We start from the raw sequence: 27,838 nt of genomic DNA, 5'->3' as shown, positions 1-27,838 counted from the left end.
TTGCCTGTTCTGGAGCTGAACCTGCGCTCACTGGGTATTTCTGTCCCCACAGGCAGTCAGATTCCACAGCTTCTGAATGTGACGCTCTCCATCCTGACACATTGTCCCCAAGCCAACCCTCCCCTCCCAGGGTAGCATCTCCTGGGATGAGGAAAGAAGATGACTGCCAGGCCCCAGGTACCCCAGAGCAGGATGGAATGGTGGACAATGTGGAAGCATCATCTGAGCCTGCAGGGACCGGCCAGGTACCTGGACCACTAGCAAGTTGCCAGGAGCTAGGGGGACCAACTGATGTGCTTGTGGACCCTTCAAAAACACCAGTTTCCAGGAGCCCCACTTACCAGCACCTCCTGCCCAGCTCTGATTTTATGGACCTCTCCTCTGGCCTGGACCTGGCATCTGTTGGTCACAAGCGGAAGATTCAGTTCCCCAGCAGCATCGCTGAGAAGAGGCCAAATGCCTCATTTCTTGTACCTGGAGCCGCCAGCCCCTGTGGCCCCAGGACAGCTGATAGCAGGCATCTTCTCTCCCTTCCTCTTCCCAGCTGTGAATCTAAGCCCCAAGCCTCCCTCCGGCCCTTTTGCCACACACAGGCCTGCTGCTCCCTCCCAGACCCCTTACCCTGGCAGTCCACAGACAGACCAGTTGAATTTTGGACCACACAACCCCCCTGGCCTAGGAGAGAATGGCTCCTGAGACCTGAGGATTCTGAGTGTACAGCCCCTGGTCCTATACCCCAGCAGACTGACCAGCCCCCTAGCTGTCCCACAGGCCCCAACCAGCTGCGGGCCCACCTGCACTCTCCCGTGGGAGGGCCTGCAGGAAGCCAGGCCACCTCACTTCCCCATCCTCTGCCAGCCAGCATGGGAGCCAGCTGCTCCAGATGGTTCTGGGCCCCTTCATCTCTCCAAGTGCCTTGTCTCCCTGTCTCCCAGACCCAGCCCTCACCCAGAGCTGCTTCTGTGAGTCCCTAGGTTTTCACACAACCGGCCAGCTCCAGCCCGCAGAGCCACAGATCTAAGTTCTACCTTGCTTGGTGTTGTACACTGGCCAGGGCCAGCCAAGACCAGGGGAGTGGAGCCCTAGGTCTGGTCTTTGAGGTACAAGTAAGTAGCTATGCCCAGCCTTGTGGAGCCCATAAAGCAGACCTCCTGCCTGCAGGTTTGGGGGAAGGACCGAGAGCCTTAGGCTAGGGGCTGCTCTCTCCTGCCTCTACCTCCAGCCATGGCCAGCCCCACACCCGGAGGCAGAGGCAAGACTGGCATAGGGAAGGAACCATGAAGAAGCTGGGGTGGCAGGAGGCTTGCTGGCCCAGCATCCAGGCTCTTGTCTCTTGCAGAGCAGAGGGTTAGTTGTTGGTGTTCCCCACCCCCTCTCAGCCTCCTTTCCCACAAGCATGTGGTCTCTCCTGCTCTCGGATGCCTGTGTGTGTCCCCTCCCCCAGCCCCCCACGCTCACACAGATCCTCAGGAACATATGAAGCAGAGGAGGGGCCCAGGCTGCAGCATTGCAGCGCTCCCTCCCCCATGCACTTAGTCGGGCCCAGCACTGACCTTTCCCCTGAGCCCAGGATGCGGCTGTATCCCTCTTTGGGGACCCTTCAGCTCTCCTCTGCAGCCTCATCTCAAGCTGCCCACCCGGAGTTCTGCTGTTCCAGGGTCAGTGTCTCACCTGCCAACTTCTGCATCTCCCTCTTCCCTCCCTCCTTCCCCAAGGACCTCCCCCCATTTCTTACTGCCAAGCCATTAATCTGGAGACAGAAATGGGTTTGCTATCGATTCTTTGGCCACTTTTTTTTTTTTATTACAATTTGTACTGTGGTTCTTCTCACCCTTCTGCCTTTGTGTGTTTGTCTCTTTAAATGTTGAAGCTCCCTGAAGCCTGGTGCTATTCTGTGTCTCCTTTCAGAGGAAGAAAGGGGGGCCTGGCTGCGGGTGAAGACCTGAGTTGTTAGTTTGGAAATAGAGCAACTGTGTGCAGCCCTCCTTAGAGGCCCTGTTTGGCCTTTTTATGCCATTCCTGTTAAATTTCACAATTCATCTTGATTTGGGAAATGTGAATAAATTTGTTAAATAGCAAAGAGATGGAGTTTAATGTCTCGGGTGACCCGAGGCAGGGGTGAGGGTCCAGCAGATACCAAGAAAATAGCCGGGTAGCAGAATGGGGCCCCCTACAAGTGGGGAATGTGAGTGTCACCACCCTCCTGTGGCCTGGCCTGGGTGCTGAGGGCAACAGGAGCACCCATCCTTGTTCAGCCTCTTCCTACTCCCGTCTGGGCACTCACTTGGCTCTGCTACCCAGCAGAGGGCATGCCCATCACCCGCCACCAAGAAAACTCCTCTGCCCCAGTGGGCATTCCTGCTCCGAATCCTCTCCCCTTCCTCAGGGCCCTGATAATGGCTTACTTCTGGGCCCTACTAGGAATGTCCCTTTCCTTTTGTGACATACAGAGATGACTGCTCCCCACTGCCTTCCCCATCATGGCACCCGATTCTCCTCTTTTTCAGGCTTTGCTGGTACCTTTGTGCGCTGTTCACTCAACACCTATCACACGAGTTCTGATGCCCTCCTTGCCATCACCAGGGGCCATTTCTCCCGCCTCATCTCTGACCCATCTCAATCATGGTGACCTCAGACATTTCTGCAAGGCCATATCCTCCAGGCTACAGTATCCAGTCATTTGTCCAGTCTGGCTTCCAGGCTTAAAGTGGAACAGCCAACACCTGAGACACCCAGGACCTATGGGTGCTGCTTGACAAAGTTGGGCCTTTCAGTGGTTCCTTGACTGTTCAGACCACTGTTCTTCAAGTCTACTTTCCCCAGACACCCCTTCTCAGCAGATGACCTTGACTCTGACTCATTCGGCCCTGGGTCATCTTGCTGACATCTCCTTCAACATTATCTTGCTCATTGTTTCTCTTTCAAAGGAAACTCTGTCCTTCTTCCCCAAGTCACACTGACCCTATGCTCTCCAGCCACCTTGGTTTCCTCAACTCGCCACCTCTCCTTTGCCTGAAAACTCAATGCCTGTCCATCCTGGAAGGTAACTTGAGTTGACTTGGCAGCTTGAGGGCTCCTCCTGTTCTCTGGCTCCTTCCTGAAGCTGCCTCCATCTTGCCTTTCTTCCCCTTCTGAACTTCCTTGGTGGTTCTGACTGAAGCATTGCCCTTGGGATTGTCTATTCCAAGGTCATTGGATAGCCTGCTAAAGTCAAGTTCCTCCTTTTGAAACCTCAGTCCTAGCAAACCCATCTTAGCCTGGGTCTACCCCCACCCAATTGCTGACCATTGCCTGCCCACTCAGCCACCTGGCCATCATTCAGCCCATTCCTTAGGTGTCCCCCTCAAGTCAGCCCCCGACCTGGATGAGCCCTCAGCTCTAACTGCTTTCCCCACACGAGCTCCGGGACCCTCGCTCTCTCTTCTCACCGTCCTTTCACTTCACTACAAGTGTGACCTGCACAGGTAATCCCTCCTCTCATCCCCTCTGAATTCCAGTTTCATAGGAGGATGGTTCTGATGAGCAAAAGCAGGATCTCGCTGCTTCCCAAACTCATTACTGTGGCCTCAGTTTCCTCATCTTGAAATGAGGGGCATGGATGAGATGATTTCAAAGGTCCTCTCAATAATAAAATGCCATGACCCCACCAAATCACTTCCCTTTCCTACCGCCACATGCACAGACCTGAGACAACTCAAAACAAGACCCAGGGCCCCCTTTGTGCTCATTTCCCCAGCTTCTCCAACTGCAACCTCTAAGTCACGTCCAATCAGTCCCAAGTCCTATTTCCTCCCTCCTGAATGTCTTAGTCCACACACCCACTCTTCTCTTTGTCTGTGCCACCTCCCAGCCCCAGTCCCATCCAGCCTGGTAAGCCCACTTGTCTGAATGCCATAGGGAGTTCAGCTTCCAAGTTTGCCCTGGTCCCACCCTCAAATGCCCACAGTTCAAGGCACAAGTTCCATGTACCCCTATAGTGTGGAGCCATGAGGGCCTAAGTCCAAGTCCAGGTCCTGCTACTTACCTCTGACCTTTGGCAAACTCCTGAAACTGTTTTTGTTGTTGTTGTTGTTTTAGAGAGAGCGAGAGAAAGAGATTTTTAATATGTATATTTTTTAGTTTTCAGTGAACACAACATTTTTGTTGGTATGTGGTGCTGAGGATCGAACCCGGGCCAGGCGAGCGCGCTACTGCTTGAGCCCCTGAAACTGTTTTCTTAATGTGAAGTGGAGGTAACATTACTTCCTACTCGCTAGGAAGTCAAAGAATCAAACTGCATCTGTGTGAGGTACTTGGCACATTAGCAAACCCCCTTATTACCCCCTACACACCTGTGCATTTTCCCTCCTAAATTGAGCTTACTTCACTAATCTTCCATCTTGTGATGTCCCTCTGTGACCTTTATCCTCACCCCCAGGGTAAATTTGTGGATGAAGGAGCACTGGAAGACACCCTGTCCCCAGACTCACCTTCCAAAGTCTGGCTCTCCAGAGCTTGGAGGATCTCTTGTGTGAGGAAGGGGCATTTGTGCCCCACAAGCCTTTGAAAAGACAGATGTGCCTTGGATCTGGTGCCCCAGGTGCCTGGGCAAAGCCTGAGAACTCCATAGATTCCAGGAGAGGGAGGAAGAGCATGAGGTGTCTCTTGGAGTGGTGGCACTGTGGCACTCCCTGTGCTCCCCACTCCTCACCATGATCACATCAGGCCTACTGTCTGCATGTGCACGGCATAGAAAGGGTCCTGAGGCTCCCAAGCCATAACCGGGCCTTTTGTCCTGGACAAGGGTCAGGAAGCTAGTTCCTGAGCACCTTTGACACCAGATCAGGTTGATGGCATCTTCCGTGTGCCAGGCACTGCTTGAAGCACGGGAGGCTCAGCTGCCTATCCTCCCTCTCGGGCAGCACTGTGAGGAACCTGGCTGGGGGACCTGCTCAAGGTCACATTCATTAGCTAGGGGAAGCTGGGCCTCCAACCAGGAGCCCAGGGCCTGCTGTTGCCGCTGCACCATCCTCCACTTCCAGGAATCCCTGTCATCCCACTGCAGTGGGCTCCCTCACCTTGCAGTTGCTGTGACAAAGTCTGAGTTCCAAATTACTCCAGCTTGGACCTTGTGAGGGAAGAATTAGCCAGAGGGCAGGAAGAGCTGCAGGGCTGATCCCAGGCCTCCTGATGACGGTCATTCCTGAGGGAAGACTGAAGGTGGAGATCAGAGCCCAAGCCCTGAGCAGAGCCACACAGCAAAGGTGACCCCAAGGGTGCCATCAGGATGGCAGAAACAGAGGCCATCATTCTCAAGTGATGGCCACAGGGACCAAAGGAACCGGTCACAAGCCTTCCCCAACCTAAGGCACAAACAGCCCTTTTGTTCAGGTCTGATAAGGAATGCAATCCCACCCTTGTGAGTCCCTGTGTGATGGAGGTAGCTAGTTGGAAGACAGCCCCCAACCTTAGGAGGGAAAATGTGAAAGGGAAATTGAAGCAAGCTTCCTGTTTGGCCATGTGACTCAAAAGTCACCCCAAGGCTGGGAAGTTCACCCCAACAGGAAGCCAAGGGCACCAGAACCACAGATGTGGTAGGTGGTAGCTGAAAAACAGCTGGACCTCAGGTCTAGGCTTGCTGTGTGGTCTTGAATAAATGGAAGGCTTGGATTCTTCCAGCCCCAGCACCATGAAACAAGCCTCACCAGCCCTGGAGAGTCAGGGCTTACTGATGTGGCCCTGGGACATGGCATGGCACAGTGGCAGGACAGTCACTTTGGTATCTGGAATGCCAAATAGGTGGAGGGTAAGGAACCAGATGTAATAGTCCCCTCTAGTCCCAAATAGAGGTAGAGGTGGAGGTGGGATAGGACTGGCCAGAAGGGACTGGAGCCCTAGCATTTTGAATATATCTTTCACTGAGTGACCCTGTGATTTGAAGAAGCTCATGTAGTCCCAGAGCCTCAGTTTCCCCATCCATACAATGGAGAGGATCATCTTTCCATCCTGGATTACCAGTCATGAGTTTCTAGGGAATACTACATAGTAGGCCATCGTTCCCAGAACCTTCTTTTCCCTACATCCTGGAGGAGGTTTTCAAAATATCTCCAGAATGAAGAAAGAATTTGCTCAGTCTTGCTGAGCATCTGGGGCTGGAATGGCAGGTGGTTGGGGGGGGGGAGATAGTCACCTCGTTCCAAGCATTGATGTCAGCGCCTCCTGGGAAATTGCCTTCTCACCTCTCCTGGGCCTAAAATAGAGCTGGGGGAGAGGGGAGGTTGTCACAAGCCAGAGGCACCTCCCAGGTTCCCATCAGAGGCCCTGGGGAAGCAGAACAACCAGGAAGGACTTCCCTGCCTCCACTCTTGCTCCTCAGGGACCTGTGGTCCCCCAGGGTGTGTATAAAGATGCTCTGGCCTTGGGAAAGTCAAGGTGAGAGCTCATCAGTTGCTTATCTACCCATGCCATGCCCTACCACACCCCAGGCACCCAGGCATTGGGCTCTTGGGACTCCTAGCAGAGGTCAGGGATGCCAGCCTCTAGTTCTGGAACCCATCTTACCCAGGAGCTCAATAACTGGGTTGAGGGCGCAGCTGGGAAGGTAGGTTGGGCGGTCAAGTTTAAGGCAACCTATTCTGACCAGAGGGGAGGTGGTAGTCTGCAAAAGCATCTTCTGCTCCTTAAAGATCTGGATAACCACAAGAGGGGCAGAAATGGGGCATGCTAACAGCATGGGAACACCTGGGTGGTTTATATTTTATTTAGGGGGAGGTTCCCTATGCCAAAGACTTAGGAGCCCAGAGAGGAAAGCCAGCCTTTCCTGGTGGTTGTGATGGCAGCAATCCCTGATACCCTCCTAGAGGCAGGGGAGTCTTTGATCAGAAGAAGTAGCCTGCCAAGTGGGAAGGGGTCCCAACCGCAGGTGTGGGAGGACTGCAGTGATCTGCTCTGCTGCAGATGGACAAGAGATCCGGAAGGCATGGAGCAGGGCATTCGCCAAAACAACAACAAAACCTCTGTCCATCTCTCCACCTTCCGGGCTCCCGCAGCCTTAGGTCAGCCGGGACACTCAGGCTGAGGCCAGGGCAGTCTTGCTGAGCATCTGGGGCTGGAATGGCAGGTGTGCAACACCAGTGGGTGAAACCGGGTCCGGCCGCCACGCCCCGGCATCAGGTGCCCAGACTGGCTGTCTTTGGCCATCGAGTCAGAGACCCGGGGGCCCCCTCTGCACCCTGCCTCCATCCCCCTACGAATATATGGGTCCTCGCGGATCCTCAGGCAACGGGTGGCCGAGGAAGGGACCGACGGAGAGGGAGTGCACTCCGGCCCTGCACCTGCCGAGGGGGCAGAGGAGGTGTCGGAAGCGACCCCCGGGGCGGCGCCTCTTTTGTCCTCCCGTCGCGGCGGCCGGGCCAGCGGGCTGGGGGGCGGGGGTGGGGGGCGGGCCCTGGGCTCACGTGCTCGCCGCGCCGCTCTTAACCCGGCCCCGCCGCCCCGCCGGGATGGCCGCGGCCCGAGCGCGCTGAGCCGGCGCCTCCCTGCCGCCCCCGCCCTGCGGACCCCCGCAGCCCGCTCGCGCCCCCGCCCGCCGGCCGCCGGCGCCTCCCGCCCCCGGCCCGCCTCCCGCTCTCCGCCGCGCCGCTGGCAGCCGCAGCCCCCGGACCCGGAGGATTATGAGCGAACCATGAGGCGGCTGCGGCGCCGGGCGATCGCGGCTCTGCTGCTGCTGCTGCCGCTGCTCCCCGCGCCCGGTAAGTGACCCCCGCCTTGCCGGGTACCCCCGTCCGGCCCCCGCCCCGGGCTTTGCGGCGGTTTCTGCAGCAGCCACATTTTCCTGCAGTGCCCCGGGTGACAGCCGATCCAGAGGTCGGGAGGGTGGGGGAACGGGAGAAGAGGCAAGGTGCGTCCACCCACCTGTCCCGATCTTGCCGGCCTCACCGCGGCCATTCCCCTGCCGTTGGCCGGCCGACTCTGCAGGTCTCTGCAGGTTTGGGGGGGCAGTCGTGACGGTTGGGCAGGACGAAGCTCCTGGTCCCCTCCCCTTGGGGTTCTTCCCCTGCAGGGTAGCCAGATCCTCCCACCCGATTAAGATCCAAGGCTCCAAGGGCCACGCCAGATTGGGGGCTGGGGTGTGCCCACCCGCCTCCCAAGTCTCCTGCCCCGTGGAGGGCATCTGCCTGCAGCTATGGCCTTGTCTTCTCAGGTCTTGGGGCCCGGGATCCTGTAGGAGCTCTGCGCTGGAGGGGCTCACCCCAGGTGGGGATTGTAGAAGCCCCCGAGGTCACAGAGCCCAGCCGTCTGGTAGGGGAGAGCTCCGGGGGAGAGGTCCGAAAGCAGCAGCTGGATACCAGGGTCCGCCAGGAGCCACCTGGGGGCCCGGTGAGTGGGGCTGGTGATGAGGGAAGGGGGCTGAAGCAGGCCTCAGAACCCAAGGGAAGCAACTGGGTAGCCAAGGGTTGGGCGCCACCTCAGCAGCTGGCCGTGGCAGCTTCCCCTTCTGTACAATGGGCTGTGGGAAGCCCTGGGCCTGCCCATCCTGGTCCCTTCCATCATTGTGGAGATCCCCTGCTGTCAGCCCTCAGGGACACTGGCTCACCCAGGCCTCAGTTCTGTCATGGGTCAGCCTTCCACTAGCACCCTCTCCCTGCCCCATCTAGTGGTTCTGCTTAAAATGGGGCTTGGGCAGAACAGTGCGGGCCAGGGAGAAGCTGCCCAGTGCCCAATCAGGGACTCTGACTTCCAGGTTCGCTAAAGCCACCCTCAGCTTTCTTAGAACAACTTTAGTGTGTGCTCCTGCCTCAGTTTCCCACTGTGCACAAACTTGATCTGCCTTCCTGTCCTGGCTGAAGGTGGGACCTTGGAAAATGGTTGGAGTACTCAAGCTCACCCACCAACACCAGCTCTACCTGCCCCTGTCCTTTTCAGCTGCCAGGCCCTTCCTGCCTCCCACAGGAAGGTTAGGAATGAAAGAGATTAATTGCAATTAATAATTAATTAATATCATGTGAATAATAATCATCCAGATGGAATATCCATTCAGCGTGCCTCAGTTCTCCAGGACCTTGATGCTGAAAGTTAGCCAGGCCAATGGGGGCGGCAGAGGGCATTTGGCCTGGATGATGAAGGCCCAGCAGAAACAGGGGGTGTCAGGAGAGACTCAGAGGAGGGGCACAACAAAGTCTGGGAAGTTTTGGCAGCTCCAAGTGGTGGGAGGTAAATTGGGCTGGGCAGAGGGAGGAAGGAGGGAAACGGAGGCTAACATTACAGACATCTGTCAGACTGGCATCTGGCCCTGCCTAATGTACTTGGTTAAAAGCCCTTAAGGGGGAGGGGGTGTGGGGTGGTGCAGGGGTGGGGAGTACTGTGAAATGGAGTGGAGCAGGAAGGGAACATGCATAATAGATGCACCATCACTCAGGGCAGTGATGGGGACCCGGAGAGGAGGGGGCTGATGGTCCTGAGCCGGTGGCTGAGCCAGGGGGGAGAGACCAGCTTTGGCGGCGCCTACCCAGGCTCCCTGGGAGCAGGTGGGTGGGCATAAGGATGGTCCTCGTAGCGGGGATGCGGTGTCCCAGCTGCAGTTTGGTTCTTAGACTGGCTTTCTGTGAATTGTGCACCCCACGGCTGCCTTGGTAGGGCCTTGGTGACCCTGCCTGACTGCTGGGACTCTGATTGTGCTTTAGCGGATGACAGGTTGGGGAAGGAGTGATGTCACCTTGGGGTCAGGGGGCAGAGATGAGGGGAATCACGGGAGCCTGGTAGGGTTGAAAAGTCAGGGATCCAAGTGGCTTCTTGGGCCTGGTCCTTTTTGGAGAGGAGGCGCCTGTAGCTGTGAGGGAGATCAGGGAGGTGCAGTGGGACTGGATGGGTGGGGTGTCTCTTTGAGTGTTGTTCTGCTGGGTGAGTGGGTGGCCTGTGTGCATGTGTGGCGTATATGTTAGTGACCAAATCTGAATACACCTAAGGGGTGCCTGGGGGCGGGAGTGGGAGCGGAGAGTCCTGTGGGTCTGTGGACAGTAGTCATCTGCAGTAGGGGTCTCTCTGGGACTGAGACTTCTCTGGTAGCCTCCTCAGGGGACTTAGGGCCCTGCCTCAGTTTCCCTTGGACTTCTCTGGGCCAGGCTTTCTGCTGAGCTTTGTGAGCACATCATTTAAGTCTTGCAACTCTGGGAAGCAGGTAACATCTGTCTGCTCCGTTTTGCAGATGAACAAACTCAGGCTCAGAGAGGTTAAGTAACTTACCCCAAATCAATCAGATCTTAATTAGTGGAGCTGGGAGTAATTTTCTCCAAGACCAGGGCTCCTGCACTGCACTGTTCTGCCTCCAGGGCTCTCTGGATCTGGGTCAAGGGGCACTTCCCCAACTGCACCTAGAGCAAGAAAGATGGAAGAAGACCAAAGGAGACAAGTGACCTGTCCAGAAGGTTTTCTCTGACTTTCAATCTCCCACCCAGCATTTGTCCCCAGGGTTGGAGCACTTCTGGGGCTGATGGTGGTGTCAGGGCAGCCTTGACCACCCTGGTCCAGCGGGAAACTCTCTACACCCGTGCTGCTTGGTTTCTGTCCCAAGTTATCTCCCTGGTGAGGACTTCCAATTGAGCAGTTGAACAGGCATCGAGGTCTCCGGCCACGTGGGCAGCCTGGGGCACATGTTGCTGCGCAGGGCTGGGGCGGGGAACCTTGGGCACTGACCTGCCCTGGTGTTGGGCTGATCCGTTCACCTTTCTGAGCCTCGTCTGGATGAAGAAATCATAAATCTCAGCCCCTCTTAGCTCCAGGAGGCGGCTATGGGAAAGGGCTTGGTTGCTGGGGATCCTTGGCTTGGTGGGAGTGGACATGGGGCTAGCACAGGGGAAAGAGAAGGTGACCAGGAAAGAATTAGAGGATAGAGAGATCACAATTACCAGTCCATTAAGGCAGGCACACTTGTGCCTTTACACATATGAGTCTATTTAATCCTCATCCCGACTCCAGGAGATGGGACCATGATTTCCATTTCACAGATGGGGAAAACAGGCAAAGAGAGAGGAAGTAACTCTCCCAAGTCACATCAGTAGCTGGGTCAACATTGATATCCAGCCAGGTGCAGTGACCCATGCCCATAATCCCAGGGACTTTGCAGGCCCAGGCAAGAGGATGGTAAGTTCAAGGCAAGCCTGGGCAACTTAGTGAGACCCTATTTTAAGATAAAAAAATATAAAGGGTGCCGGGCGTGGTGGCGCACACCTGTAATCCCAGCAACTCACAAAGCTGAGGCATGAGGATGGCAAGTTGAAGACCAGCTTCAGCAAATTAGCAAGACCTTAAAAACTTAGCCATAAACTCTCAAAATAAAAACATTAAAAAAAAAAAAAAGAGCTGGGGATTTGGCTACATGGTTAAGTGACCCTAGGTTCAATCCTGGGACCAAGAAGTAAATAAATAGGGTTGGAGATGTAGTTCAGTGGTAGAGCACTCCTGGGTTTGATCTCTAGTATGAAAGAGAGAAAGGGAAAGAAACCCAGAGTGGCACACTTAGCTGGTGGACTGCCCACCTCACTCAGGGTTGTATAGAAAAGGGACATGAGGGACCCCTTGCTTTCTCTTTGCTCTCAACCCCTCAACTTCTGTCCAGTTTGTAAGTAGGTTGGGCCTGTGACCCAGAAAAGTGAGGGGCTTCTGAAAGTACAGAAATGTCTGGTCACAAGCAGCCCACAGCTAAGGGTAAGGCAGGAGGATAAGAGGCCCACAGTGTACAGTCAGACTGGTTGTTGACTGTGCAAGTCACCCAAGCAAGGGGTAAGAGAGCTGAATGAAATCCATGGGCCCAAGAGGCTGCATGTGTCCTGAGGGTCACCTTTCTTTGATTCACACGAAGCTGGCCATGGGGAACCCAGAATCCTTGGGAAGCAAGGAGAAGCAGGATGGAGGGAAGCGAACAGGGTCTGGAGTGAAGGGGTCCCAGGCCCAGGAGACAGTGCTCATGTGAGCCAGCAGGGGGAGGGGGCCTCCTCCCTGAGCTGGGCCTCTGAGAGCTGCCCACAGCAGCATTTACTGGAAATGCTGCCCCAGAAGCCCTGTGCAGAGAGCCTCTTGCTTCCCTGCTGCATAGAGGTGGGGGCGACTGAGGGAGGCTCAACCTCCAGCCCTGGGAAGATGGGTGACACAGGCAGCAGCCCAGAGTGATCACCCAGTGCTGTCACCTGCTAGAGCCAAGGCTAGCTGTGGACTGTGGCCAGAGTTGCAGATCTAACCTGGGGTCGGGGAAGGAGAGGTTCCTGGGAGGCACATGGTGGCTAAAAGCCATGGCCAGGACCCGTGGACCCAGCTTGTTCCCAAGGGCCACGTGCTGAGCCCCATAGGAGGGAGGGGGAGGGTCCGCGGACTGTGGTCTGAAAGGCTGTTGGCTGTGGCTTTGGGGCAAGCGAACCTCAGTGCAGATCCTGCTCCACCGTGTCTTCCTGTGTTCTGAGAAGCCCCCTTCCTCCTCCATAAAACGGGGATGATGACAGTCCCACTCCTAGGCTGCTGCAAGAGCTAGAGATGATGTGTGTCAGGTGTCCAGCCTGGGATCCAGCCAGAGCCCCGTTCCCAGCACCCCTGAGTGGGGCACCCGGGTGCTGGCCTGAGGGATGGGCGTGAGGAACAGGAGTCGGGGCTTTGGGGGTTACCCATCAGGCGCCAGGAGGGGCTCCAGGAGGCACAGGGCAGGCCGGGCCTCTCAAGTCCTCCCCAGCCAGACTCCAGCCTGTGGGCTTGGCCTCTCCCAAGCACCCCTCCTGGCTGCCTAGAGGAACCCAGCTGCCCAGCACCTTCCCCCAGAGGGACTGATGACCTTGTGAGGAGGTGACTCTGTCTTCAAAAATTTAGGTCAAATCTCATCATCAGAAATTTGTCCAACTGTTCTCAGTGTCTGGGAATCCCTTGGTCCTGTTGATAAATACAGCATTAGCACCTCACTGGGGACCCTGCAGCGAGTCATTTGGGGGGTGAAAAGAGGGGTCTTCCAGCCAGGACACGCCCCCGTGGGGGGGCCCTGCCTCCCTAGCTCCTCCCCCATGTGCAGCCACCCAGCCCAGGAGGTGGTGGTGTCTCCAAGCCCAGCTGGCTGGGAGAGGATTCCGGAAAGAAGCCCGCAGGTGAGAGACACCTCACAGATAAATCAGTCACCCAGATCTGGAGCCTGTCCCTGCCTAAGAGGGTCTTTTATCCAGGTACTCAAAGCCCCCTTCAGCTGGACTGTTTTCTATATCCTTTCTCATTTATTATCACGCATCTTCATGATAACAGCTCACTGAGCAGGGCTTCCTCTTCCTCCTCCTGACAGTCCCATCTTACCAATGGGGAAACTGAGGCCGAGGATTAAGCACTCAACTAGGCCTCCTGCTGCTTTCACTCCACTGAATGCTGAGCCCCTTGCTCCAGGGGATTAAAGGTGGTCCTTGTGAAATGGTGAATCAGTCATTAAAATAAAAAAAAAAAACACGCCAAGAATGAGTGTGGCTAGGCATGGCGGTATGAACCTGTAGTCCCAGCATTCGGGAGACTAAGGCTAAGGCGGATCATTTGAGCCCGGGAGTTCAAGGGCAGCCTGGGCAACATGGTGAGATTCTGAAGAAAAAAGTGTGTTTGTGTGTATATACACTGTTTGCTTAAAGAACCAGCGGGCAAGGGGGTAGCCAAGGTTGTGGGCACCAACCATGCAGATGAGGGTGGGATGGGAGGGCTGTGGGGAAGTAGAGGTGCTGTTGGGGGTGAAGGGCAGAGCCTGCAGGTCATAGGGAGCAGGGGTCTGTATGTTCAGATTTTCTTGGGTACTTAGGAACCCTAAAGATCTTTGGTCTCCTCTTTCCCAAGAACAGATCCTGCAGGTCTGGGTCTGAGACCAGCATCTGTGTTTGTGATTATTCAGGGGGGATGCCAGCAGAGTCTTTGCCTCCTTCTCTCTGCACCCTGAACATGGTCGTGCCCCACACAGACCTCAGAGAGAATGAGGTGTGGTCCCCCTGAAGCAGGTGTCTGGGAAAGTGGGGGACGAGGAACAGGGAAAGCTCAGGTGGAGAGGTGGATCGTCATCCTGCCAGCTGCAACGGCAGAGGCAACCCCCAGCTCAAGGGTGAGACTTGGCCTGACAGCTGGCTCCCCGGCCATGACCCTGAGCCTGTCACCTCCAAGTGTCCCTCGCTAAGCCTCGGCCCAGCATTTGTAAAATGAGGTCCAGACGGCCTGGGTGGGTCGAGATCAAATGAGGTGGAGCACGTGACTGCGCCGGTGGCCAGGGCAGCAAGAGGCCAGTGCAGGATGCAGAGTTGGCCCTGCCATGCTGAGCTGGTTACTGGGGGGGGTGGTGGCTGGATGACTGGTGTGACCTCAAGACTGGAAAGTCCACCAGGGCCTGGGAGGCGATGGAATGAGGCCAGGGGCAGGTCAGGGGCATGAGACAGGCGTAGGCCAGGAGAACAGTTGGACTTTGATAGAACATTGGCCTGAAAAACTTGGCTGGGAGCTCTGGGGACTCTGGTGTCTGAGACCCAGAGGTCCTGGGACTGAGGGGGCCCTGCCTGATCTAGCTTTTCCTTCAGACAGCATTCAGAGCTGTGTCCTCCGAGCATGCGTGGAGTCTGCTCCTCTCCTCTCTTCCACCACCTTTTGGCAGCTCCCAAATCTGCCTCTGTCAGGACCAGCCTGGGGGCATGTGCTGTCCTGCCTTCTCTGGCCTGAGCCCCGCATCTTGCTGGGGAACGGGGATCTGCTCCCACAGTTCAGCCTCACAGGCCATAGAGGTGGGGCCAGAAGGGACTCTGCAGTCTCTGGCACTGCACCCCCATCTGTCTTGGGCATGCCCTAGAGCGGGCCAGCCTGGCCTCCACAGACAGAGGGGGACAGTGAGGTCAGCCTGCTGACCTCCCAAGTAGGGAAGCTTTTGAAAGTGCCAGACTCCCAGGACGACCTCTCACAACAATGTCAACCTCTTAGTCTCAAAAGTGACCTTCATCTTCATCATTTTTAGCGGGAAAATCTGAAATTCAGAGAAGTTGCTAGGACCCTGATGCACATCCTGAGACAGAGAATCAGGGCAACGCGGCAAGGGCAAGCTGCTTCTCTGGGCTGGCGTAGGGGCTTGTCCATGGGGGACCGACACAACAAGCAGGATCCTTCCAAGGGGAGGGGGAGGGCAGAGATGGTCCAAGAAGGGCTGGGGAGGGGCAGGGATAGAGCCAGTCCTGGTTTGGAGGGAGGGAGGGGAGAGCCAGGAGGCCCAGGGCAGGGGCGGGGAGAAAAGCAGTCACTCCTTGTCCTTGACTTTCTATTTCGAGTCTGATCGATGTTCTAGGGGCTCAGAATGGGACTTGGAGCCTTGGTCAGCTGGGAGGGGAAGAGTCAGTGTCCTTGGGGCTCAAAGATCCGCTACCCAGGCTCGGCACTCCGCCCCACCTCGCTGTCTCTCCCAGGGTCTCTCATGGACCCCAGGCCAACTTCCATCTTATTTCACCTTTGGGGTGGGAAGGCCCTGGAAATGGATGCCCTAGGTTTGACTCTCAGCTCCACCACTTCTCAGATGTGTGACCTTGGGCCAATTTATCAGCCTGTCTGTGCCTCAATTTCCCTGTTTGTCAGGTGGGAAAGACAGTAGCAGCTATCCTACAGGGTTGTTGTTCATGCTCATCAAAGATAGACCCGTGCCTGGTGCATAAGAAGTGCTCAGTGAGGATTAGTCATGGTCAGGTGGTTGAGCAGCTAGACCAGGCAGCAGGCTATGGAATTTCATGACATCGATGTCAGGCTCCCGTTTTTTTTCCTGCGACCTGCTCCCCTACCATGAGAGCCAGGCAGGAAACAAAAGCTTCCCATCCTCAGGGCAGAGTGCTGTGACCCTCACCTTGGTATCTGGAGCTCAGTTTTCTTAAATGGACAGGCAGAAAGGAGGCTCCAGCTCCTGAACCCTCCAGCCTTCCTAAGACCTGAGGCCGTATACTCCAGTTGGGGAGGAGGCGGGAGCCTCCAGAGGTACCCCTAAGGTGATTGTGACTCAGGGCCCAAGAAGGCTGACACTCCCTCAGCTGGGCTCTCCTGCCTTCTTCTCTTGGAGTGACTCTCCCTCCAGGATCTGAAGTCTCCATCCCCTCCCGGCAACCGGTGCCCAGGCCTGGGAGGGCAGCCATCTTGCTCAGGCCTGGTACGTTGCCATGACAACCTGGAACCTCCCAGCCCCACTGCATAGGCCCCTCTGAAAAATTTATCAGGAAAACTTCCGTGTTTAAAAATTAACCATGGAATTGAAATATTAAAGATGAGCTGCTTTGGGCAAGGCCGAGGGCAATGGATTTGGGAGTAGAGGAGCCAAGTCCTTACCTCCTCAGAGGATGGCACCTGCCTGTTGCCCAACATCCAGGGCACCCTGATCAGCTCCTGCCCACTCCGCCCATATCCACACAGTCCCGTTTGCACTGGGGCTGGGCAGGAAGCAAAGGGCCTGCTTCCCTTTTCCTGGACAGGACTCTTCTCCCTATCTCTGTTACTTCTGGGGACCTTTCCTTTACTCCACTTGAGGTTGGGGTGGTCCTACCAGCAGCGGGGAGCACCTGGATGAGGCCATGAGCAGGCTGAGGGACACTCCCACCCACTGGCCCAGCTGCTCCAGGAACCTGGTCCCAGGAGTTCAACCCAGAGGCAGGGGGTGGGGCCGGCCATGCCCAGGGGTGAGCACCCTGCCCTGCCCCCCAGGAAAGGAACAGGGTCTTGGAGGAAGAGGACCTTGTGCAAAGCGTCTTCCGAAAGAGGGGTCCCCTCAGATGTTGGGGCCAGCACCCTCCCCAGGGCTCCTTCCGTCCAGGAGCCTCAGACTGATTCCCCTTTGCCCTTCCCCACCTCAGCCTGTCCATCTGGCCCAGGTGAGTTTCGTCATCCCAGCCTTCAACTCAAACTTCACCTTGGACCTGGAGCTGAACCAGTGAGTGTGGCCTTGAGCCCAGGAGGAAGGGCAGCGGGAGGGTGGGCAGCAGGTGCCTGGGCGTGGCTGCTGGTGCCAGGTGGAGGGTGGGTGCGGGGATCCTGGAGCTGGGGGCAGGCCCCAAGCCTGACCTGACCTCACCAACAACCCTCTCCTTCCTTCTGCCAATCTGCTGTTTCAGTCACCTCCTCTCCTCACAATACGTAGAGCGCCACTTCAGCAGGGAGGGGACAACCCAGCACAGTACTGTGAGTACCTTCGGAAGGGAACAGGGAGGTGGGATAGGGCTGCTGTCTCTGTGGGCAAAGGTCTAGGGACAGGGCTTGCTGTGGAGCTCTGAGGTTAAGTGCTTGCCTGGCATGCATGAGGCCCTGGGTTCAATCCCCAGCCCTGAGGGGACAAAAGATGGAGGGACAGACGGCTGGTGGAAGGGAAGTCAGGGAGATACTCAGGAGGGCCTGACTCCTGGAGATCTTCTATCTCTCCTCACCTTGGAAGTCCTGAGAATCGCCATTTGGGTAGGCAGGTCGCACAGTGTGGGACCTGAAGCCCCCTGCCCAGCCCGGGGAGTCCGCCTCCAAGCCAGCTCCGCCTCACTGTGCCCTGCTGGCTGTCTCCCTAGGATCTCCTGGGAGGAGGCAGTGGAGGAAGTGCCCCCTCTTGCCCTGGGATTCCCAGCTGCCTGCCACACCAGGGTCCCAGCCCTGGAGGCCCTGGAGCCTGAACAGAGATGAATGAGTATCTATAAATAGCCTGCCCCCTCCCAGCCTGTTCAGTAACTGGAGCACAAGTAATTCTGCAGGAAGCAGAGTTGGGGAAGGGGGGTGCTGCTGGTCCCCTGACCCATGAGCCTGGCCAGGAGGACCCATGCTGCTTAGAATTCCTCAGCCACAGACCACATGTCCAGGTGTGTGCCATAGAGGCAGTGTTCAAGTGAGATGGTGTGGGTTAGGGTGAGTCCATTGCAGTCATCTTATTATTAAATGAGATAATACATGGTAAGTGCGTGGAAGAGGGCCTGACACACAGCAGGTGCTATATAAATGTTAGATATTAGTCTCAAAGGAGTCTGTGACCAACAAATGGCTAAGAACCCCTGCCATGGTCCAACTTCCTCATTTTATAGGAGAGGTGAACTTGGCACAGAGAGGGTTAGGAAACGGCCAATGAGGAGCACCAGCAGCATAGAACCAGACCCCAGAGGCCCAGGTATACCTGGGACTCCAGTCACCTGCACACAGGGAGCTTTCTGTGCTCCCCCACCATCCTCCTGCCTCCGTGCCAGGGTGGGTTGCCTTCTGCTTACTGTTCTGCTGCTCCCCAGGGGGCTGGAGACCACTGCTACTACCAGGGGAAGCTCCGGGGCAGCCCGCACTCCTTTGCCGCCATCTCCACCTGCTGGGGGCTGCAGTGAGTACCCGCAGGGCTGGGTGGCAGGGAGAGCCTCCTGCCCAGTCTGGGACGGTGGGGATCTGTGCCTCTCTCTCCACAGTGGGGTCTTCTCTGATGGGAACCTGACTTACATTGTGGAGCCCCAAGAGATGGCTGGGCCTTGGGGAGCCCCCCAGGTAAGCCCTCACCACCCCCTCGGGTGGCCATGCTGTGACCGTCCCAACAGCTGTCTCTGCCTCCTCCTCCGCCTCCCTCCCTCAGTAACCTCAGACTCACTGCCCTCCTCAGTGATCCCAGCTCTGGTTCCCTCGCCCTATGCCCCCAGCTCCAATGTCCCCTCTGTCCCCTGAGTGACCTCCAATTGGGCTCCAGTGTCCTTTGCCCCATGTCTCTCAGGGCACCCCCAGGTCTTGACCCCGGAATCTGAGCATCTGGGAGATCAGATCCGACATGGGAGCTCTGGCCAGTTCTGGGTCACCCTAGGGTGGCATGGAGAGAAGGGCTGCAGCTACCCCCTCAACTGGGCCCAGAGCAGACCTGCTTGGCTCCCCAAGAACTAATCCCCCCTCATTGCAGGGACCCCTTCCCCACCTCATTTACCGGACCCCTCTCCTCCCAGCCCCCCTCGGATGCAGGGAACCAGGTAAGGGAGGGAAGGTTGGGCTGGGGTGGGGGTGGGCTGTGCCCCCCTCACCTGCCCCTCCCCACAGGCTGCCTGTTCGCTGACCCCGCCCATTCTGCTCCTCCAAACCGGCCGAGGCTGAGAAGGAAAAGGCAGGTACGGGGCCCGCTCAGACCTCGGGCTGCAGAGACATCAGGCTGTGGTCCAGGGCAGGAACTCCCACCTATGGCCAGGGAGCCATCTCTGGGAAGAGCCCCCCAACTCCTCCCTAACACTGATGTCTACACAGGTCCCCATCTCAGGCAAGCAAAGGCTGCTGGCCCTCTGTGCCCATTCCCAGGCTGGGGAGGGATGGGATACGCCACAGTGGAGGCTGGCACTGTCCCCCGCTGCAGTCCGGACCACCCCACATACACCGAGTCTTCCATGGCTTGGCCATGAGGCCAAACATGGAGGGACTGATTCCAAGTGCCCACCCACCCCCCAGGTCCGCAGGGGCCACCCCACTGTACACAGTGAGACCAAGTACGTGGAGCTGATTGTAATCAATGACCACCAGCTGGTAAGTTCCCAGACTTGGGGGGTGACACCAGGAGGAGGGGCCAAGAAGAAGCCTCCCTCCCTCCCCCTCTCCTCTTTTGCAGTTTGAGCAGATGCGACAGTCTGTGGTCCTCACCAGCAACTTTGCCAAGTCCGTGGTGAACCTGGCAGATGTGGTGAGCAGCCCTTCCTCCATCTTCACCACACTCTTCCACACATCCGGGGGTCACTTTCAGCCTCTGACCCCCACTTCCTGGAGGGCTATCCCTGTCCCCCCACAACCACTCCCACCGTCCAACCCTCCTCATCTTCTTCCCTCTGGTACCAGATATACAAGGAGCAGCTCAACACCCGCATTGTGCTGGTTGCCATGGAAACATGGGCAGATGGGGACAAGATCCAGGTGCAGGATGACCTCCTGGAAACCCTGGCCCGGCTCATGGTCTACCGGCGGGAGGGTTTGCCTGAGCCCAGTGATGCCACCCACCTCTTCTCGTGAGTCCCTTGACCCATGCACTTGGCCTGGGCTCCTTCTGTGGTGCTTACGGTTCTTAACACCTGCCTGTGCAGGTGCTCTCCTCAGAGCCTGGGGAGTCTGAGGGCCAGGCTCACCTTGCACTTGACACCTGCCCCAGCCAAATGCAACTGGCTGGGCATCCTCTGCATCTTAGGCTGGGTCCCATTGCCTTAGCTCTGGGGGGGGGGTCTTCATATACCCTTACCTCCCCACAGTCCCCTCTTTCCCCTTCAGACTGTCCCATTATCCCTTCCTCAGAGACCCAGTACCCTGATGGGGTGGGGGGGATCTAATTACAGGGCCTTGCAACTAGAGATGATCTAATAGGAATCTCTTACGTGACTTTCAGGCAAATGAGGCCCAAGGAAGGACTCTAGTGTCAGGGTCCCCCGCCCCCAACCTCCTACCACCCCAGGGAGTCACATAGGGAAGGCAGGAGATCACCCTGACAACCCTTTCCTTCCAGGGGCAGGACCTTCCAAAGCACCAGCAGTGGTGCAGCCTACGTGGGGGGCATCTGCTCCCTGTCCAGGGGTGGGGGTGTCAACGAGGTGAGTAGGGAGGGCCTGGCTGAGGTGGGGTTGAGGGTGAGGGGATACAGTGCCCAAGATGCCTGTTGGGAGGATGGAGACATCTTTGTGCTCCATCTTCCCCACCCCTAGTATGGCAACATGGGGGCCATGGCAGTGACCCTGGCCCAGACGCTGGGGCAGAACCTGGGCATGATGTGGAACAAACACAGGAGCTCAGCAGGTATCAACCCTTAGAGAACGCCAAGTGATTCCACAGCCAGCCTCCACCCACACCCAGCAACTCTAGAAGTAAAAAGGGTGTAAGTGGGAGGGAGTGGTCCCCCACCCTCCCTCATATCCTCCTGGCTCCCTCTCAGGGGACTGCAAGTGTCCAGACATCTGGCTGGGCTGCATCATGGAGGATACTGGGTGAGTTCTTGGGCACGAACTGAGGAGAGGGTCTTGAGGGGAATCCCAGAAAAGGCACTGGATGTAATCTGCGCCCCAAAAGCCCAGCTCACGGGACCACACGGGATTCCAAGAAGTCCAGTTCTCTTCGAACACTACTCAGAAGGCCCAGATTCCCCTGCTGGGACACGGAACTTGGCCAGACTGTAGTGCACGCGTTCGCCACTGGGCGCCGCCCGAGCGTCGTGTGGAGGCGCGGTCCCTTCTCAATGCACGGAATCCTGAGATTCCGCAGAGCTGGCGGGAGCTACGTCCTCCGCTCATTCCTTGATGGGCAGGCGGGAGGATTGTAGTGCATTCAGCCGCCTTTCGATGGTGACCGAGACCCTGGTGTGCCCGCTCCCCAGAGTTAACAAGGGGCGAGAGGGCGGGCTGGGGGGGATCATCCATCCCCTCACCATCGCCCAGGTTCTACCTGCCCCGCAAGTTCTCGCGCTGCAGCATCGATGAGTACAACCAGTTTCTGCAGGAGGGCGGCGGGAGCTGCCTCTTCAACAAGCCCCTCAAGGTACCAGCCCCGGGGCGGGGTACAGGGGAGGCGGGCTTGGGCAAGGTCCCAGCCAGACTCCCGACACCCCCTCCCGGTCCAGCTTCTGGACCCCCCCGAGTGCGGAAACGGCTTCGTGGAGGCGGGGGAGGAATGTGACTGCGGCTCGGTGCAGGTGAGCGGCCGAAGCGCGCGCCGGACGCGACCAGGGAGGCGGAGGTGGGCGCGGGGGAGGGTCGGAGTGGGGAGAATTAGGGCTTGCCCGCTTCCCTCCGCTACTCTTCGCGACCCTCAGGAATGCAGCCGAGCGGGTGGCAACTGCTGCAAGAAGTGCACTCTGACTCACGATGCTATGTGCAGCGACGGGCTCTGCTGTCGCCGCTGCAAGGTGAGGAAGAGCGATCGGGCGGGGCCGGGACCATGGGACGACTTCAGATAAGAGGCGCCAGGGGCTGGGGATGTGGTTCAGGGTGTGGTTCAGTGGTACAGCGCGCTTGCCCGGTAAGCATGAGGTTCTGGGTTCATCTCGTGCGTGCGCGTGTGTACACACACACACACACACACACACACACACACACACACACACGAGGCGGAGCTGTTAAGGGCGGAGCACATATATGGGCGGGACCTGGCGCGAAAGAAGCACCAATGAGCGCTTGGGGGCGGGGCGTTCGGCCACCTTGGACTGTTGAAAGCCTGGCTCTGAGGGGTGGGATGGGGGTGAGGGGTGAGCAGCCCGTAAGTGGGGGGGGCAGGGAAATGAGAACCCGTGGGGAAGAGGGTATGGTCCCGGAGAGGACGGCGCCGAGGTATCTATAGCCCCGAAATGCATCCCTTCCTTAGTACGAGCCACGAGGTGTCTCCTGCCGAGAGGCGGTGAACGAATGCGACATCGCCGAGACCTGCACTGGAGACTCAAGCCAGGTCCGCCCGGCCAAGTCGTCATACGGAGCCCCGGGCAAGGCAGCCCCTACCCCTATCGGTTTGGCTCTGTGACAGCTCTCTGAGCCCCTTCGCTTCGCAGCTGGCGACACTAGCCGCTCATCATCTCATTTTCTTATCTGAGAAAGGGGTTCTTCATGCCTCCTGGCTTCGTTCCTTCAGTCATTAAACCAGCATTTACAGTCTGGCTGGTATTTCCAGCGCCTGGCACAGCACCTAGTGTATGCTAGGGATCAGAGTGGATAATAATATTGGTTAACATCAATTAAGTGGTAATTATGTGCTAGGCATTTTTTTCTCCCTGTCCTCAGAGATGGGTGGGTGTAGAAGACTGAGGAAAGCTGGAGAGGCCAAAGGATTTTTGAATCTACATAGTTAAATCCAGAACCAGACACATCCCTTTTGTCCTTAAGGTTCAAGAACCCTGTAACATGAGTCCCAATCCCAGGGGAGGCTTTTTTTTTTTTTTTTTTAAACTGAGGATTGAACCCAGGGCGTTGTGCGTGCAAGGCAAGCACTCTACCAGTTGAGCTATGTTCTCAGCCCCCAGGCATTTGGCAAGCTTGTATGCCTCCCTGGGGTGTCTGCTCAGTCGGCCCTCTTTCCACAGTGTCCCCCTAACTTGCACAAGCTGGATGGTTACTACTGTGATCATGAGCAGGTATGAGGGGAGGGGGCTCCTTCCCCTCATGGCTCAATGCAATCTCTTGTCTCCGTCTGATCCCCCAGTGTCTCTCTCCATCTCTTGTCTCGTTTGCTGCTCCTTCAGGGTCGTTGCTATGGAGGTCGCTGCAAAACTCGGGACCGACAGTGCCAGGCCCTTTGGGGCCATGGTGAGTCTGGCTAAGTGTGGAGAGGGGACTCTGAGGGACCCACAATTGAGAGGCTCCCAGGATCTCAGAGAGCCAACTGGCCTGGAAATCAAACCACAGTCAGGGAGGTGTGGGCCTGAGGTCCTGGGGTAGGTGGGGTGACACCTGGCATCATCTTTCCCCAGTGGCTGCTGATCGATTCTGCTATGAGAAGCTGAATGTGGAGGGGACAGAGCGTGGGAACTGTGGGCGCAAGGGGTCAGGCTGGGTCCAGTGCAATAAGCAGTGAGTAGTCAAGGCACCTACTGAGCCTCCCCAGCTCTGGGGAGGGAAGTGATATTCAGGTTCTTCTAGGAGGACCCCGAAGCCCAGTGGAAAGGGCAGAACAGAGTTCAGTAGTTGGGTCTGGAACCAAACTTGGGCTCACTATCTCCACATGCCCCAACAGGGATGTGCTCTGTGGCTTCCTCCTCTGTGTCAACATCTCTGGAGCACCTCGGCTAGGGGACCTAGGGGGAGACATCAGCAGTGTTACCTTCTACCACCAGGGCAAGGAGCTGGACTGCAGGTGTTGGTTGGGACCATGGCTGGGGAAGGGGCGGTGGCAGCTCTGATGGAGGCTAGGGGATGGGGATTGAAGCTGGCTGTATCATCTCCCAGGGGAGGCCATGTGCAGCTGGCTGACGGCTCAGACCTGAGCTATGTGGAGGATGGCACGGCCTGTGGGCCCAACATGCTGTGCCTGGACCACCGCTGCCTGCCAGCCTCTGCCTTCAACTTCAGCACCTGCCCAGGCAGTGGGGAACGCCGGATCTGCTCCCACCACGGGGTGGGTGCCTGGAGGCCAGGGATGGTGAGAGAGGCTTACAAGAGGGGACACAGATCTACTCACCTCTGCTGGCGCCACCCCACCTCTAGGTCTGTAGCAATGAAGGGAAGTGCATCTGTCAGCCTGACTGGACAGGCAAAGACTGCAGCATCCACAACCCCCTGCCCACATCCCCACCCACCGGGGAGACAGAGCGATATAAAGGTGAGGCTCGAGCTGGCCAGGGCGGGTCTGTCTTTCCCATTCTCCATTCCTGTCCCTGCCAACCAAGCCCTGCCCTCCTCCCCAGGTCCCAGCGGTACCAACATCATCATTGGCTCCATCGCCGGGGCTGTCCTGGTTGCAGCCATCGTCCTGGGCGGCACGGGCTGGGGATTTAAGTAAGAGACGTGCACACACACGTACATGCACGCTAGACTCCCTGGTGTCTTCTCAGACTGTCGGGGCTGAGGGGGACTTCCCTGAGAGGTTACATAAATCAGAGCTCACACATCACCAGTCCAAGTCAGCCCACAGGGTCTCGTTGCAACATTTGAACAATTGCTCACATTTAGAAACCAAGAAATTTCACGTTTAACAATCCCAACTGCCAGCCTCTCTTGAAAAATATAAAGATTGGCTGGAGTGGTGGTACATGTTTGTAATCCCAGTGACTCTGGAGGCTATGACAGGAGGATCTCAAGTCTGAGGCCAGCCTCGGCAACAAGACTGTCACAAAATTAAAAAACAAAAAACAAGGGAGGTGGTGCTAGGATGGAGGTCAGTGGAAGGATACCCTGAGGTTCACTCCCCAGTACCATAATATATATGTTGGGCCCCAGTGTGCCTCAGTGTGTCTCAGCACAGCTGGTTGGAGGCTTGCAAGACTCACCGGTGCCAGGGTGTGTGTTCCCTTATCCCTAGTCCCCACTGAACCTAAGAGCCCCTTGGTCATCTAAGTGTGGGGCCCTGGAGTTGATCCATCCCCCTCGATATACGAAGGAGGAACCTGAGGCACTGGATCAAATGGTGAGTTAGTGGCAGAGTCAGGAATTGAACCCAGTGCCCATTTTTGGTAGATCTCAGTATTGCCCACTGGCCCTGTCCTTAGTTGTCCAGGTCTTGGCGACCCAGGCCTCTCTCTAGGTCAGGGAGTCTCACAAGGGCTGGGAGGCCCTTCCCTGGAGAGCAGGGGAAGGTCAGATTTCCTTTTCCTCTCTCTCTCTCCCCTGTCTTGCCTGGGCTCCTGAAGAAACATCCGCAGAGGAAGGTACGACCCGACCCAGCAGGGGGCAGTGTGACGCCGGCCACATCATCCCTCCCGCTGTCCTTGTCTCCTCCATCTCATTTGTGCTCTGGCATTCTGTTGACGGGAGCTGGGGGCCGATTCCCCAGCCCTGCAGGCGGCCTGGGATGAACGCTCTCAGCCTGCCCCACCCCTTCCTCTTGCCCCCTCGTCCTCTGGGGCCGCGGTCATCTTCTGCTGCCCCTCCTACGGCCTGACCACCTGGCCAGGTGGGCCCTGGAGCTGTGCCCCCTGCAGCCCCAGTTCCCTGGGAAGGGATCCTCCTTTTGCGTCCCATCTGTTTTGTCTTCCATGTCACCGCTGTCTTACCTCCCACCAGACCCCCTCCCCGGCCAGCCTGTGACTTGCTGCCTCCAGGGCCCAGCACTGACTCCCCAGCTGGAGGGCTCTCCCTCTGGGCCCTGCCTCATACCCTCCCCTGATGCCCCCTCTCCGTTCCAGGTCCGGAGGGGCCTAAGCGCCACCCCCCTCCCTCCGAGCCTGGCACCCACCGTCTCGGCCCTGAACCACGAGGCTGCCCCCACCCAGCCACAGAGGGAGGCACCGTGCAAATGTCTTCCAGGTCCAACCCTTCAACTCCTGGCTCCACAGGGGTTTGGAGGGGGGGCTGTGGCCCTGCCCTTCGAACCACCAGGGTGGCCCAGGCCTGGAGGGCATTTCCTTCACGGTCCCACCCCACCTCATGCGGCTTTGGCCTTGCACACCAACTCTCCCTGTGAATGTAGCTTCCATCATCACAGTTTGCCACAGCTCAAGTGGGGGGGCCTGGAGTGGTGCCCCAATGGGGGCAGGCAGCCACCAGCGGACACGGCCTGGGATGGCCCCTCTTCAGATCTAGACAGCTGGTACCAGGGACTCAGCTCTCTAGGACCTAGCGGGAAGGGGCTGACATCTACTTTTTATTTTTAATTGAATCTTAACTAATGAATGTAACCTTGGGGTGCTGGGGCCAGGGCAGCTCTAGGGATATTTTGACATTTACCAGAGGGCCTGGAGGAACTGAGGTACGGTCATCTCAGGGAGACCCTCCCCTGGGATGCTCCCACCTGGAATCCTGTCACTGCACCCAGTGGCTGGACGTCCCGCTTGCCCCGCCCCCAACCCCAGCCTTGAGGAGCTCAGAAGTCTGTGTGCTGATCTCAAACCAAAGCTGCCTGTCCCGTGCCCCAGGCTAGGTTGTGGGTACGGTGACCACATGTCCCAGATTGTCTTCAATTCCAAAACAACAATCTGGTTCCCGCCTGGACACATGTATTGTGGGGGCAGGGGACCAGAAAATACAGTCCCTGAAATAAAATGGCACCTTCCCCTTTCGATAAGGGTAATTCTGGGGCTGACTCAGGGTTTAGGTGCCCCCTGATGGGGCCTGGCAGTCCCAGGCCAGGCCATCCTCCCAGGGAGGGCTCTTTAGGTAGGAAGGGCCAGCAGTGTCCCGGTGCCTGGAGGGGTAGTGCCTATGAGGTAAGAGAAGATGAGGAAAGGGCAGGTCTTGGGGACCATCCTAGGTTTCTAGAAAAGTTCTCAAGGCCTCATCAAACCCTTTCTACTCCCTGATCCCTTCCAGGCCCAGCCAGTAAGTTTACAGATGTGTCCCTATCTGTTCTCCTCTGACCCCGATGCGGCCACGCCTGAGAACCTAAGGCCGGCAGCTCTCCGCCCTCCCACACACAGGCCTGCCCCCAGCCTGCCCTCGTGGCCCTCACTTGAGATGCAGGAGCTCTGGCTCTGTGACCCTAAAAGTGATGAGCAGAGGGCTACCTTATGGATGAAAGCCACAATGGATGGAGTCGCCCCACCCCAGGGTTCACCATCTAGACTCAGAAGGGGTTTCTGAACACCCCAGGGTGTTCTCTAAGTTGCCTGCTTGTGTCCCTCTTTCTGGGGCCTCTTTGAAGAGGAATCAAGGAGGAAATAGCTCCCTACTTATCCAAACCACCCTCAGAGGCAAATGAGTCTGGGACCCATTGACAGCCTTTCGGGTGACTGGGTGACATCAGCTACAGTGAGGTCCTCAGTACTGTGCCCCAGCTGGCTCGGCCCAAGTGAGGGGGCTGAGCAGGTGGCCCCTTTTTCCAGTTTTGCTCCACAACCTGAGGCTGGTCAAGGGCTGGGCTTTGCACTTTTGCCACGAAAACTTGAGGCCTCCATTCTCAGGTGGCACATGGGCACACAAGTGGCGATGCATCTGGGCACAAGCATGTGGACCCACATCTCTGCACAAGTGTGAATGCCTCCGCACACATGGGCATGTCTGTGTGCTCACGTGCCCGTGGGGGTGGGGACATGGAGTAGAGACTTCCTGTGACCAGTGGATCCTGGCTCCCAGCTGTCTGCATCCTCCTGTCCCGCCCTGACGGTACAGCCTGGCGGTGCCCAGTGGGGAGTGGGGACTTCTCTGGCCTGGCCTGGACCTGGCTCCCTATGCATTCTGTACATAGGTCATCTGGGGCTTGGGGTGGGGAGGCAGGGCCAGGAATATCAATTAAAGATCACATCCTGGGGCTTCCACAGAGCTCACACCAA

General features: G+C 57.3%; 2 protein-coding genes and 1 long non-coding RNA gene across 13 annotated transcripts in view; 2 read left to right on the top strand and 1 right to left on the bottom strand.

The window, feature by feature from the left end:
* Dbf4b (DBF4B-CDC7 kinase regulatory subunit) overlaps positions 1 to 2,080 on the top strand; it is a 24,960-nt gene extending 22,880 nt beyond the window's left edge. For all 6 annotated transcript variants that reach the window (XM_040268691.2, XM_040268690.2, XM_040268693.2 and 3 more), the window contains one exon: positions 53 to 2,080. In XM_040268691.2, the coding sequence (XP_040124625.2) occupies positions 53 to 974 (922 nt within the window). In that variant the 3' untranslated portion in view covers positions 975 to 2,080. The remainder of the gene's footprint in view (positions 1 to 52) is intronic.
* LOC120884077 (uncharacterized) lies at positions 2,016 to 8,195 on the bottom strand. The gene is made up of 3 exons (XR_005726274.2): positions 7,894 to 8,195; positions 6,170 to 6,240; positions 2,016 to 5,193 (listed from the first exon to the last, which is right to left on the bottom strand). It is a non-coding gene; the product is annotated as an uncharacterized LOC120884077 (long non-coding RNA).
* Positions 7,463 to 27,838, top strand: Adam11 (ADAM metallopeptidase domain 11). 6 transcript variants are annotated; one of them, XM_005328127.4, is made up of 27 exons: positions 7,465 to 7,730; positions 8,183 to 8,358; positions 16,833 to 16,909; positions 17,091 to 17,157; positions 18,234 to 18,319; positions 18,402 to 18,477; positions 18,878 to 18,944; positions 19,012 to 19,079; positions 19,411 to 19,485; positions 19,568 to 19,639; positions 19,792 to 19,958; positions 20,447 to 20,531; positions 20,643 to 20,733; positions 20,870 to 20,921; positions 21,369 to 21,468; positions 21,551 to 21,622; positions 21,743 to 21,835; positions 22,291 to 22,371; positions 23,000 to 23,050; positions 23,159 to 23,222; positions 23,387 to 23,486; positions 23,650 to 23,769; positions 23,862 to 24,030; positions 24,120 to 24,234; positions 24,320 to 24,410; positions 25,262 to 25,279; positions 25,757 to 25,984. In XM_005328127.4, the coding sequence occupies exons 1-27, from the start codon at positions 7,664 to 7,666 to the stop codon at positions 25,770 to 25,772; spliced, it is 2,316 nt and encodes a 771-aa protein (XP_005328184.2). In that variant the 5' UTR covers positions 7,465 to 7,663; the 3' UTR covers positions 25,773 to 25,984. The 6 variants fall into 6 exon arrangements, with proteins under 6 accessions (XP_040124623.2, XP_077898097.1, XP_077898096.1 ...); XM_078041971.1 differs by lacking the exon at positions 24,320 to 24,410 and having other exon boundaries at positions 7,464 to 7,730; positions 25,262 to 25,524; XM_078041972.1 differs by lacking the exon at positions 25,262 to 25,279.

The sequence above is a fragment of the Ictidomys tridecemlineatus genome, chromosome 3 (genome assembly GCF_052094955.1).
Source record: "Ictidomys tridecemlineatus isolate mIctTri1 chromosome 3, mIctTri1.hap1, whole genome shotgun sequence".
Classification (NCBI taxonomy): Eukaryota; Metazoa; Chordata; class Mammalia; order Rodentia; family Sciuridae; genus Ictidomys; species Ictidomys tridecemlineatus.
The sequence above is the reverse complement of the archived record's forward strand: the minus strand, read 5'-3'. Positions and strand labels throughout refer to the sequence as shown.

Coding starts and splice junctions, on each gene's coding strand:
- Adam11 (XM_078041971.1), top strand. CDS start 7,664: ATGAGGCGGCTGCGGCGCCGGGCGATCGCGGCTCTGCTGCTGCTGCTG. Junction 19,640..19,791: donor TGGTGAACCTGGCAGATGTG/GTGAGCAGCCCT, acceptor CTCTGGTACCAG/ATATACAAGGAGCAGCTCAA. Junction 23,487..23,649: donor TGGGTCCAGTGCAATAAGCA/GTGAGTAGTCAA, acceptor ATGCCCCAACAG/GGATGTGCTCTGTGGCTTCC.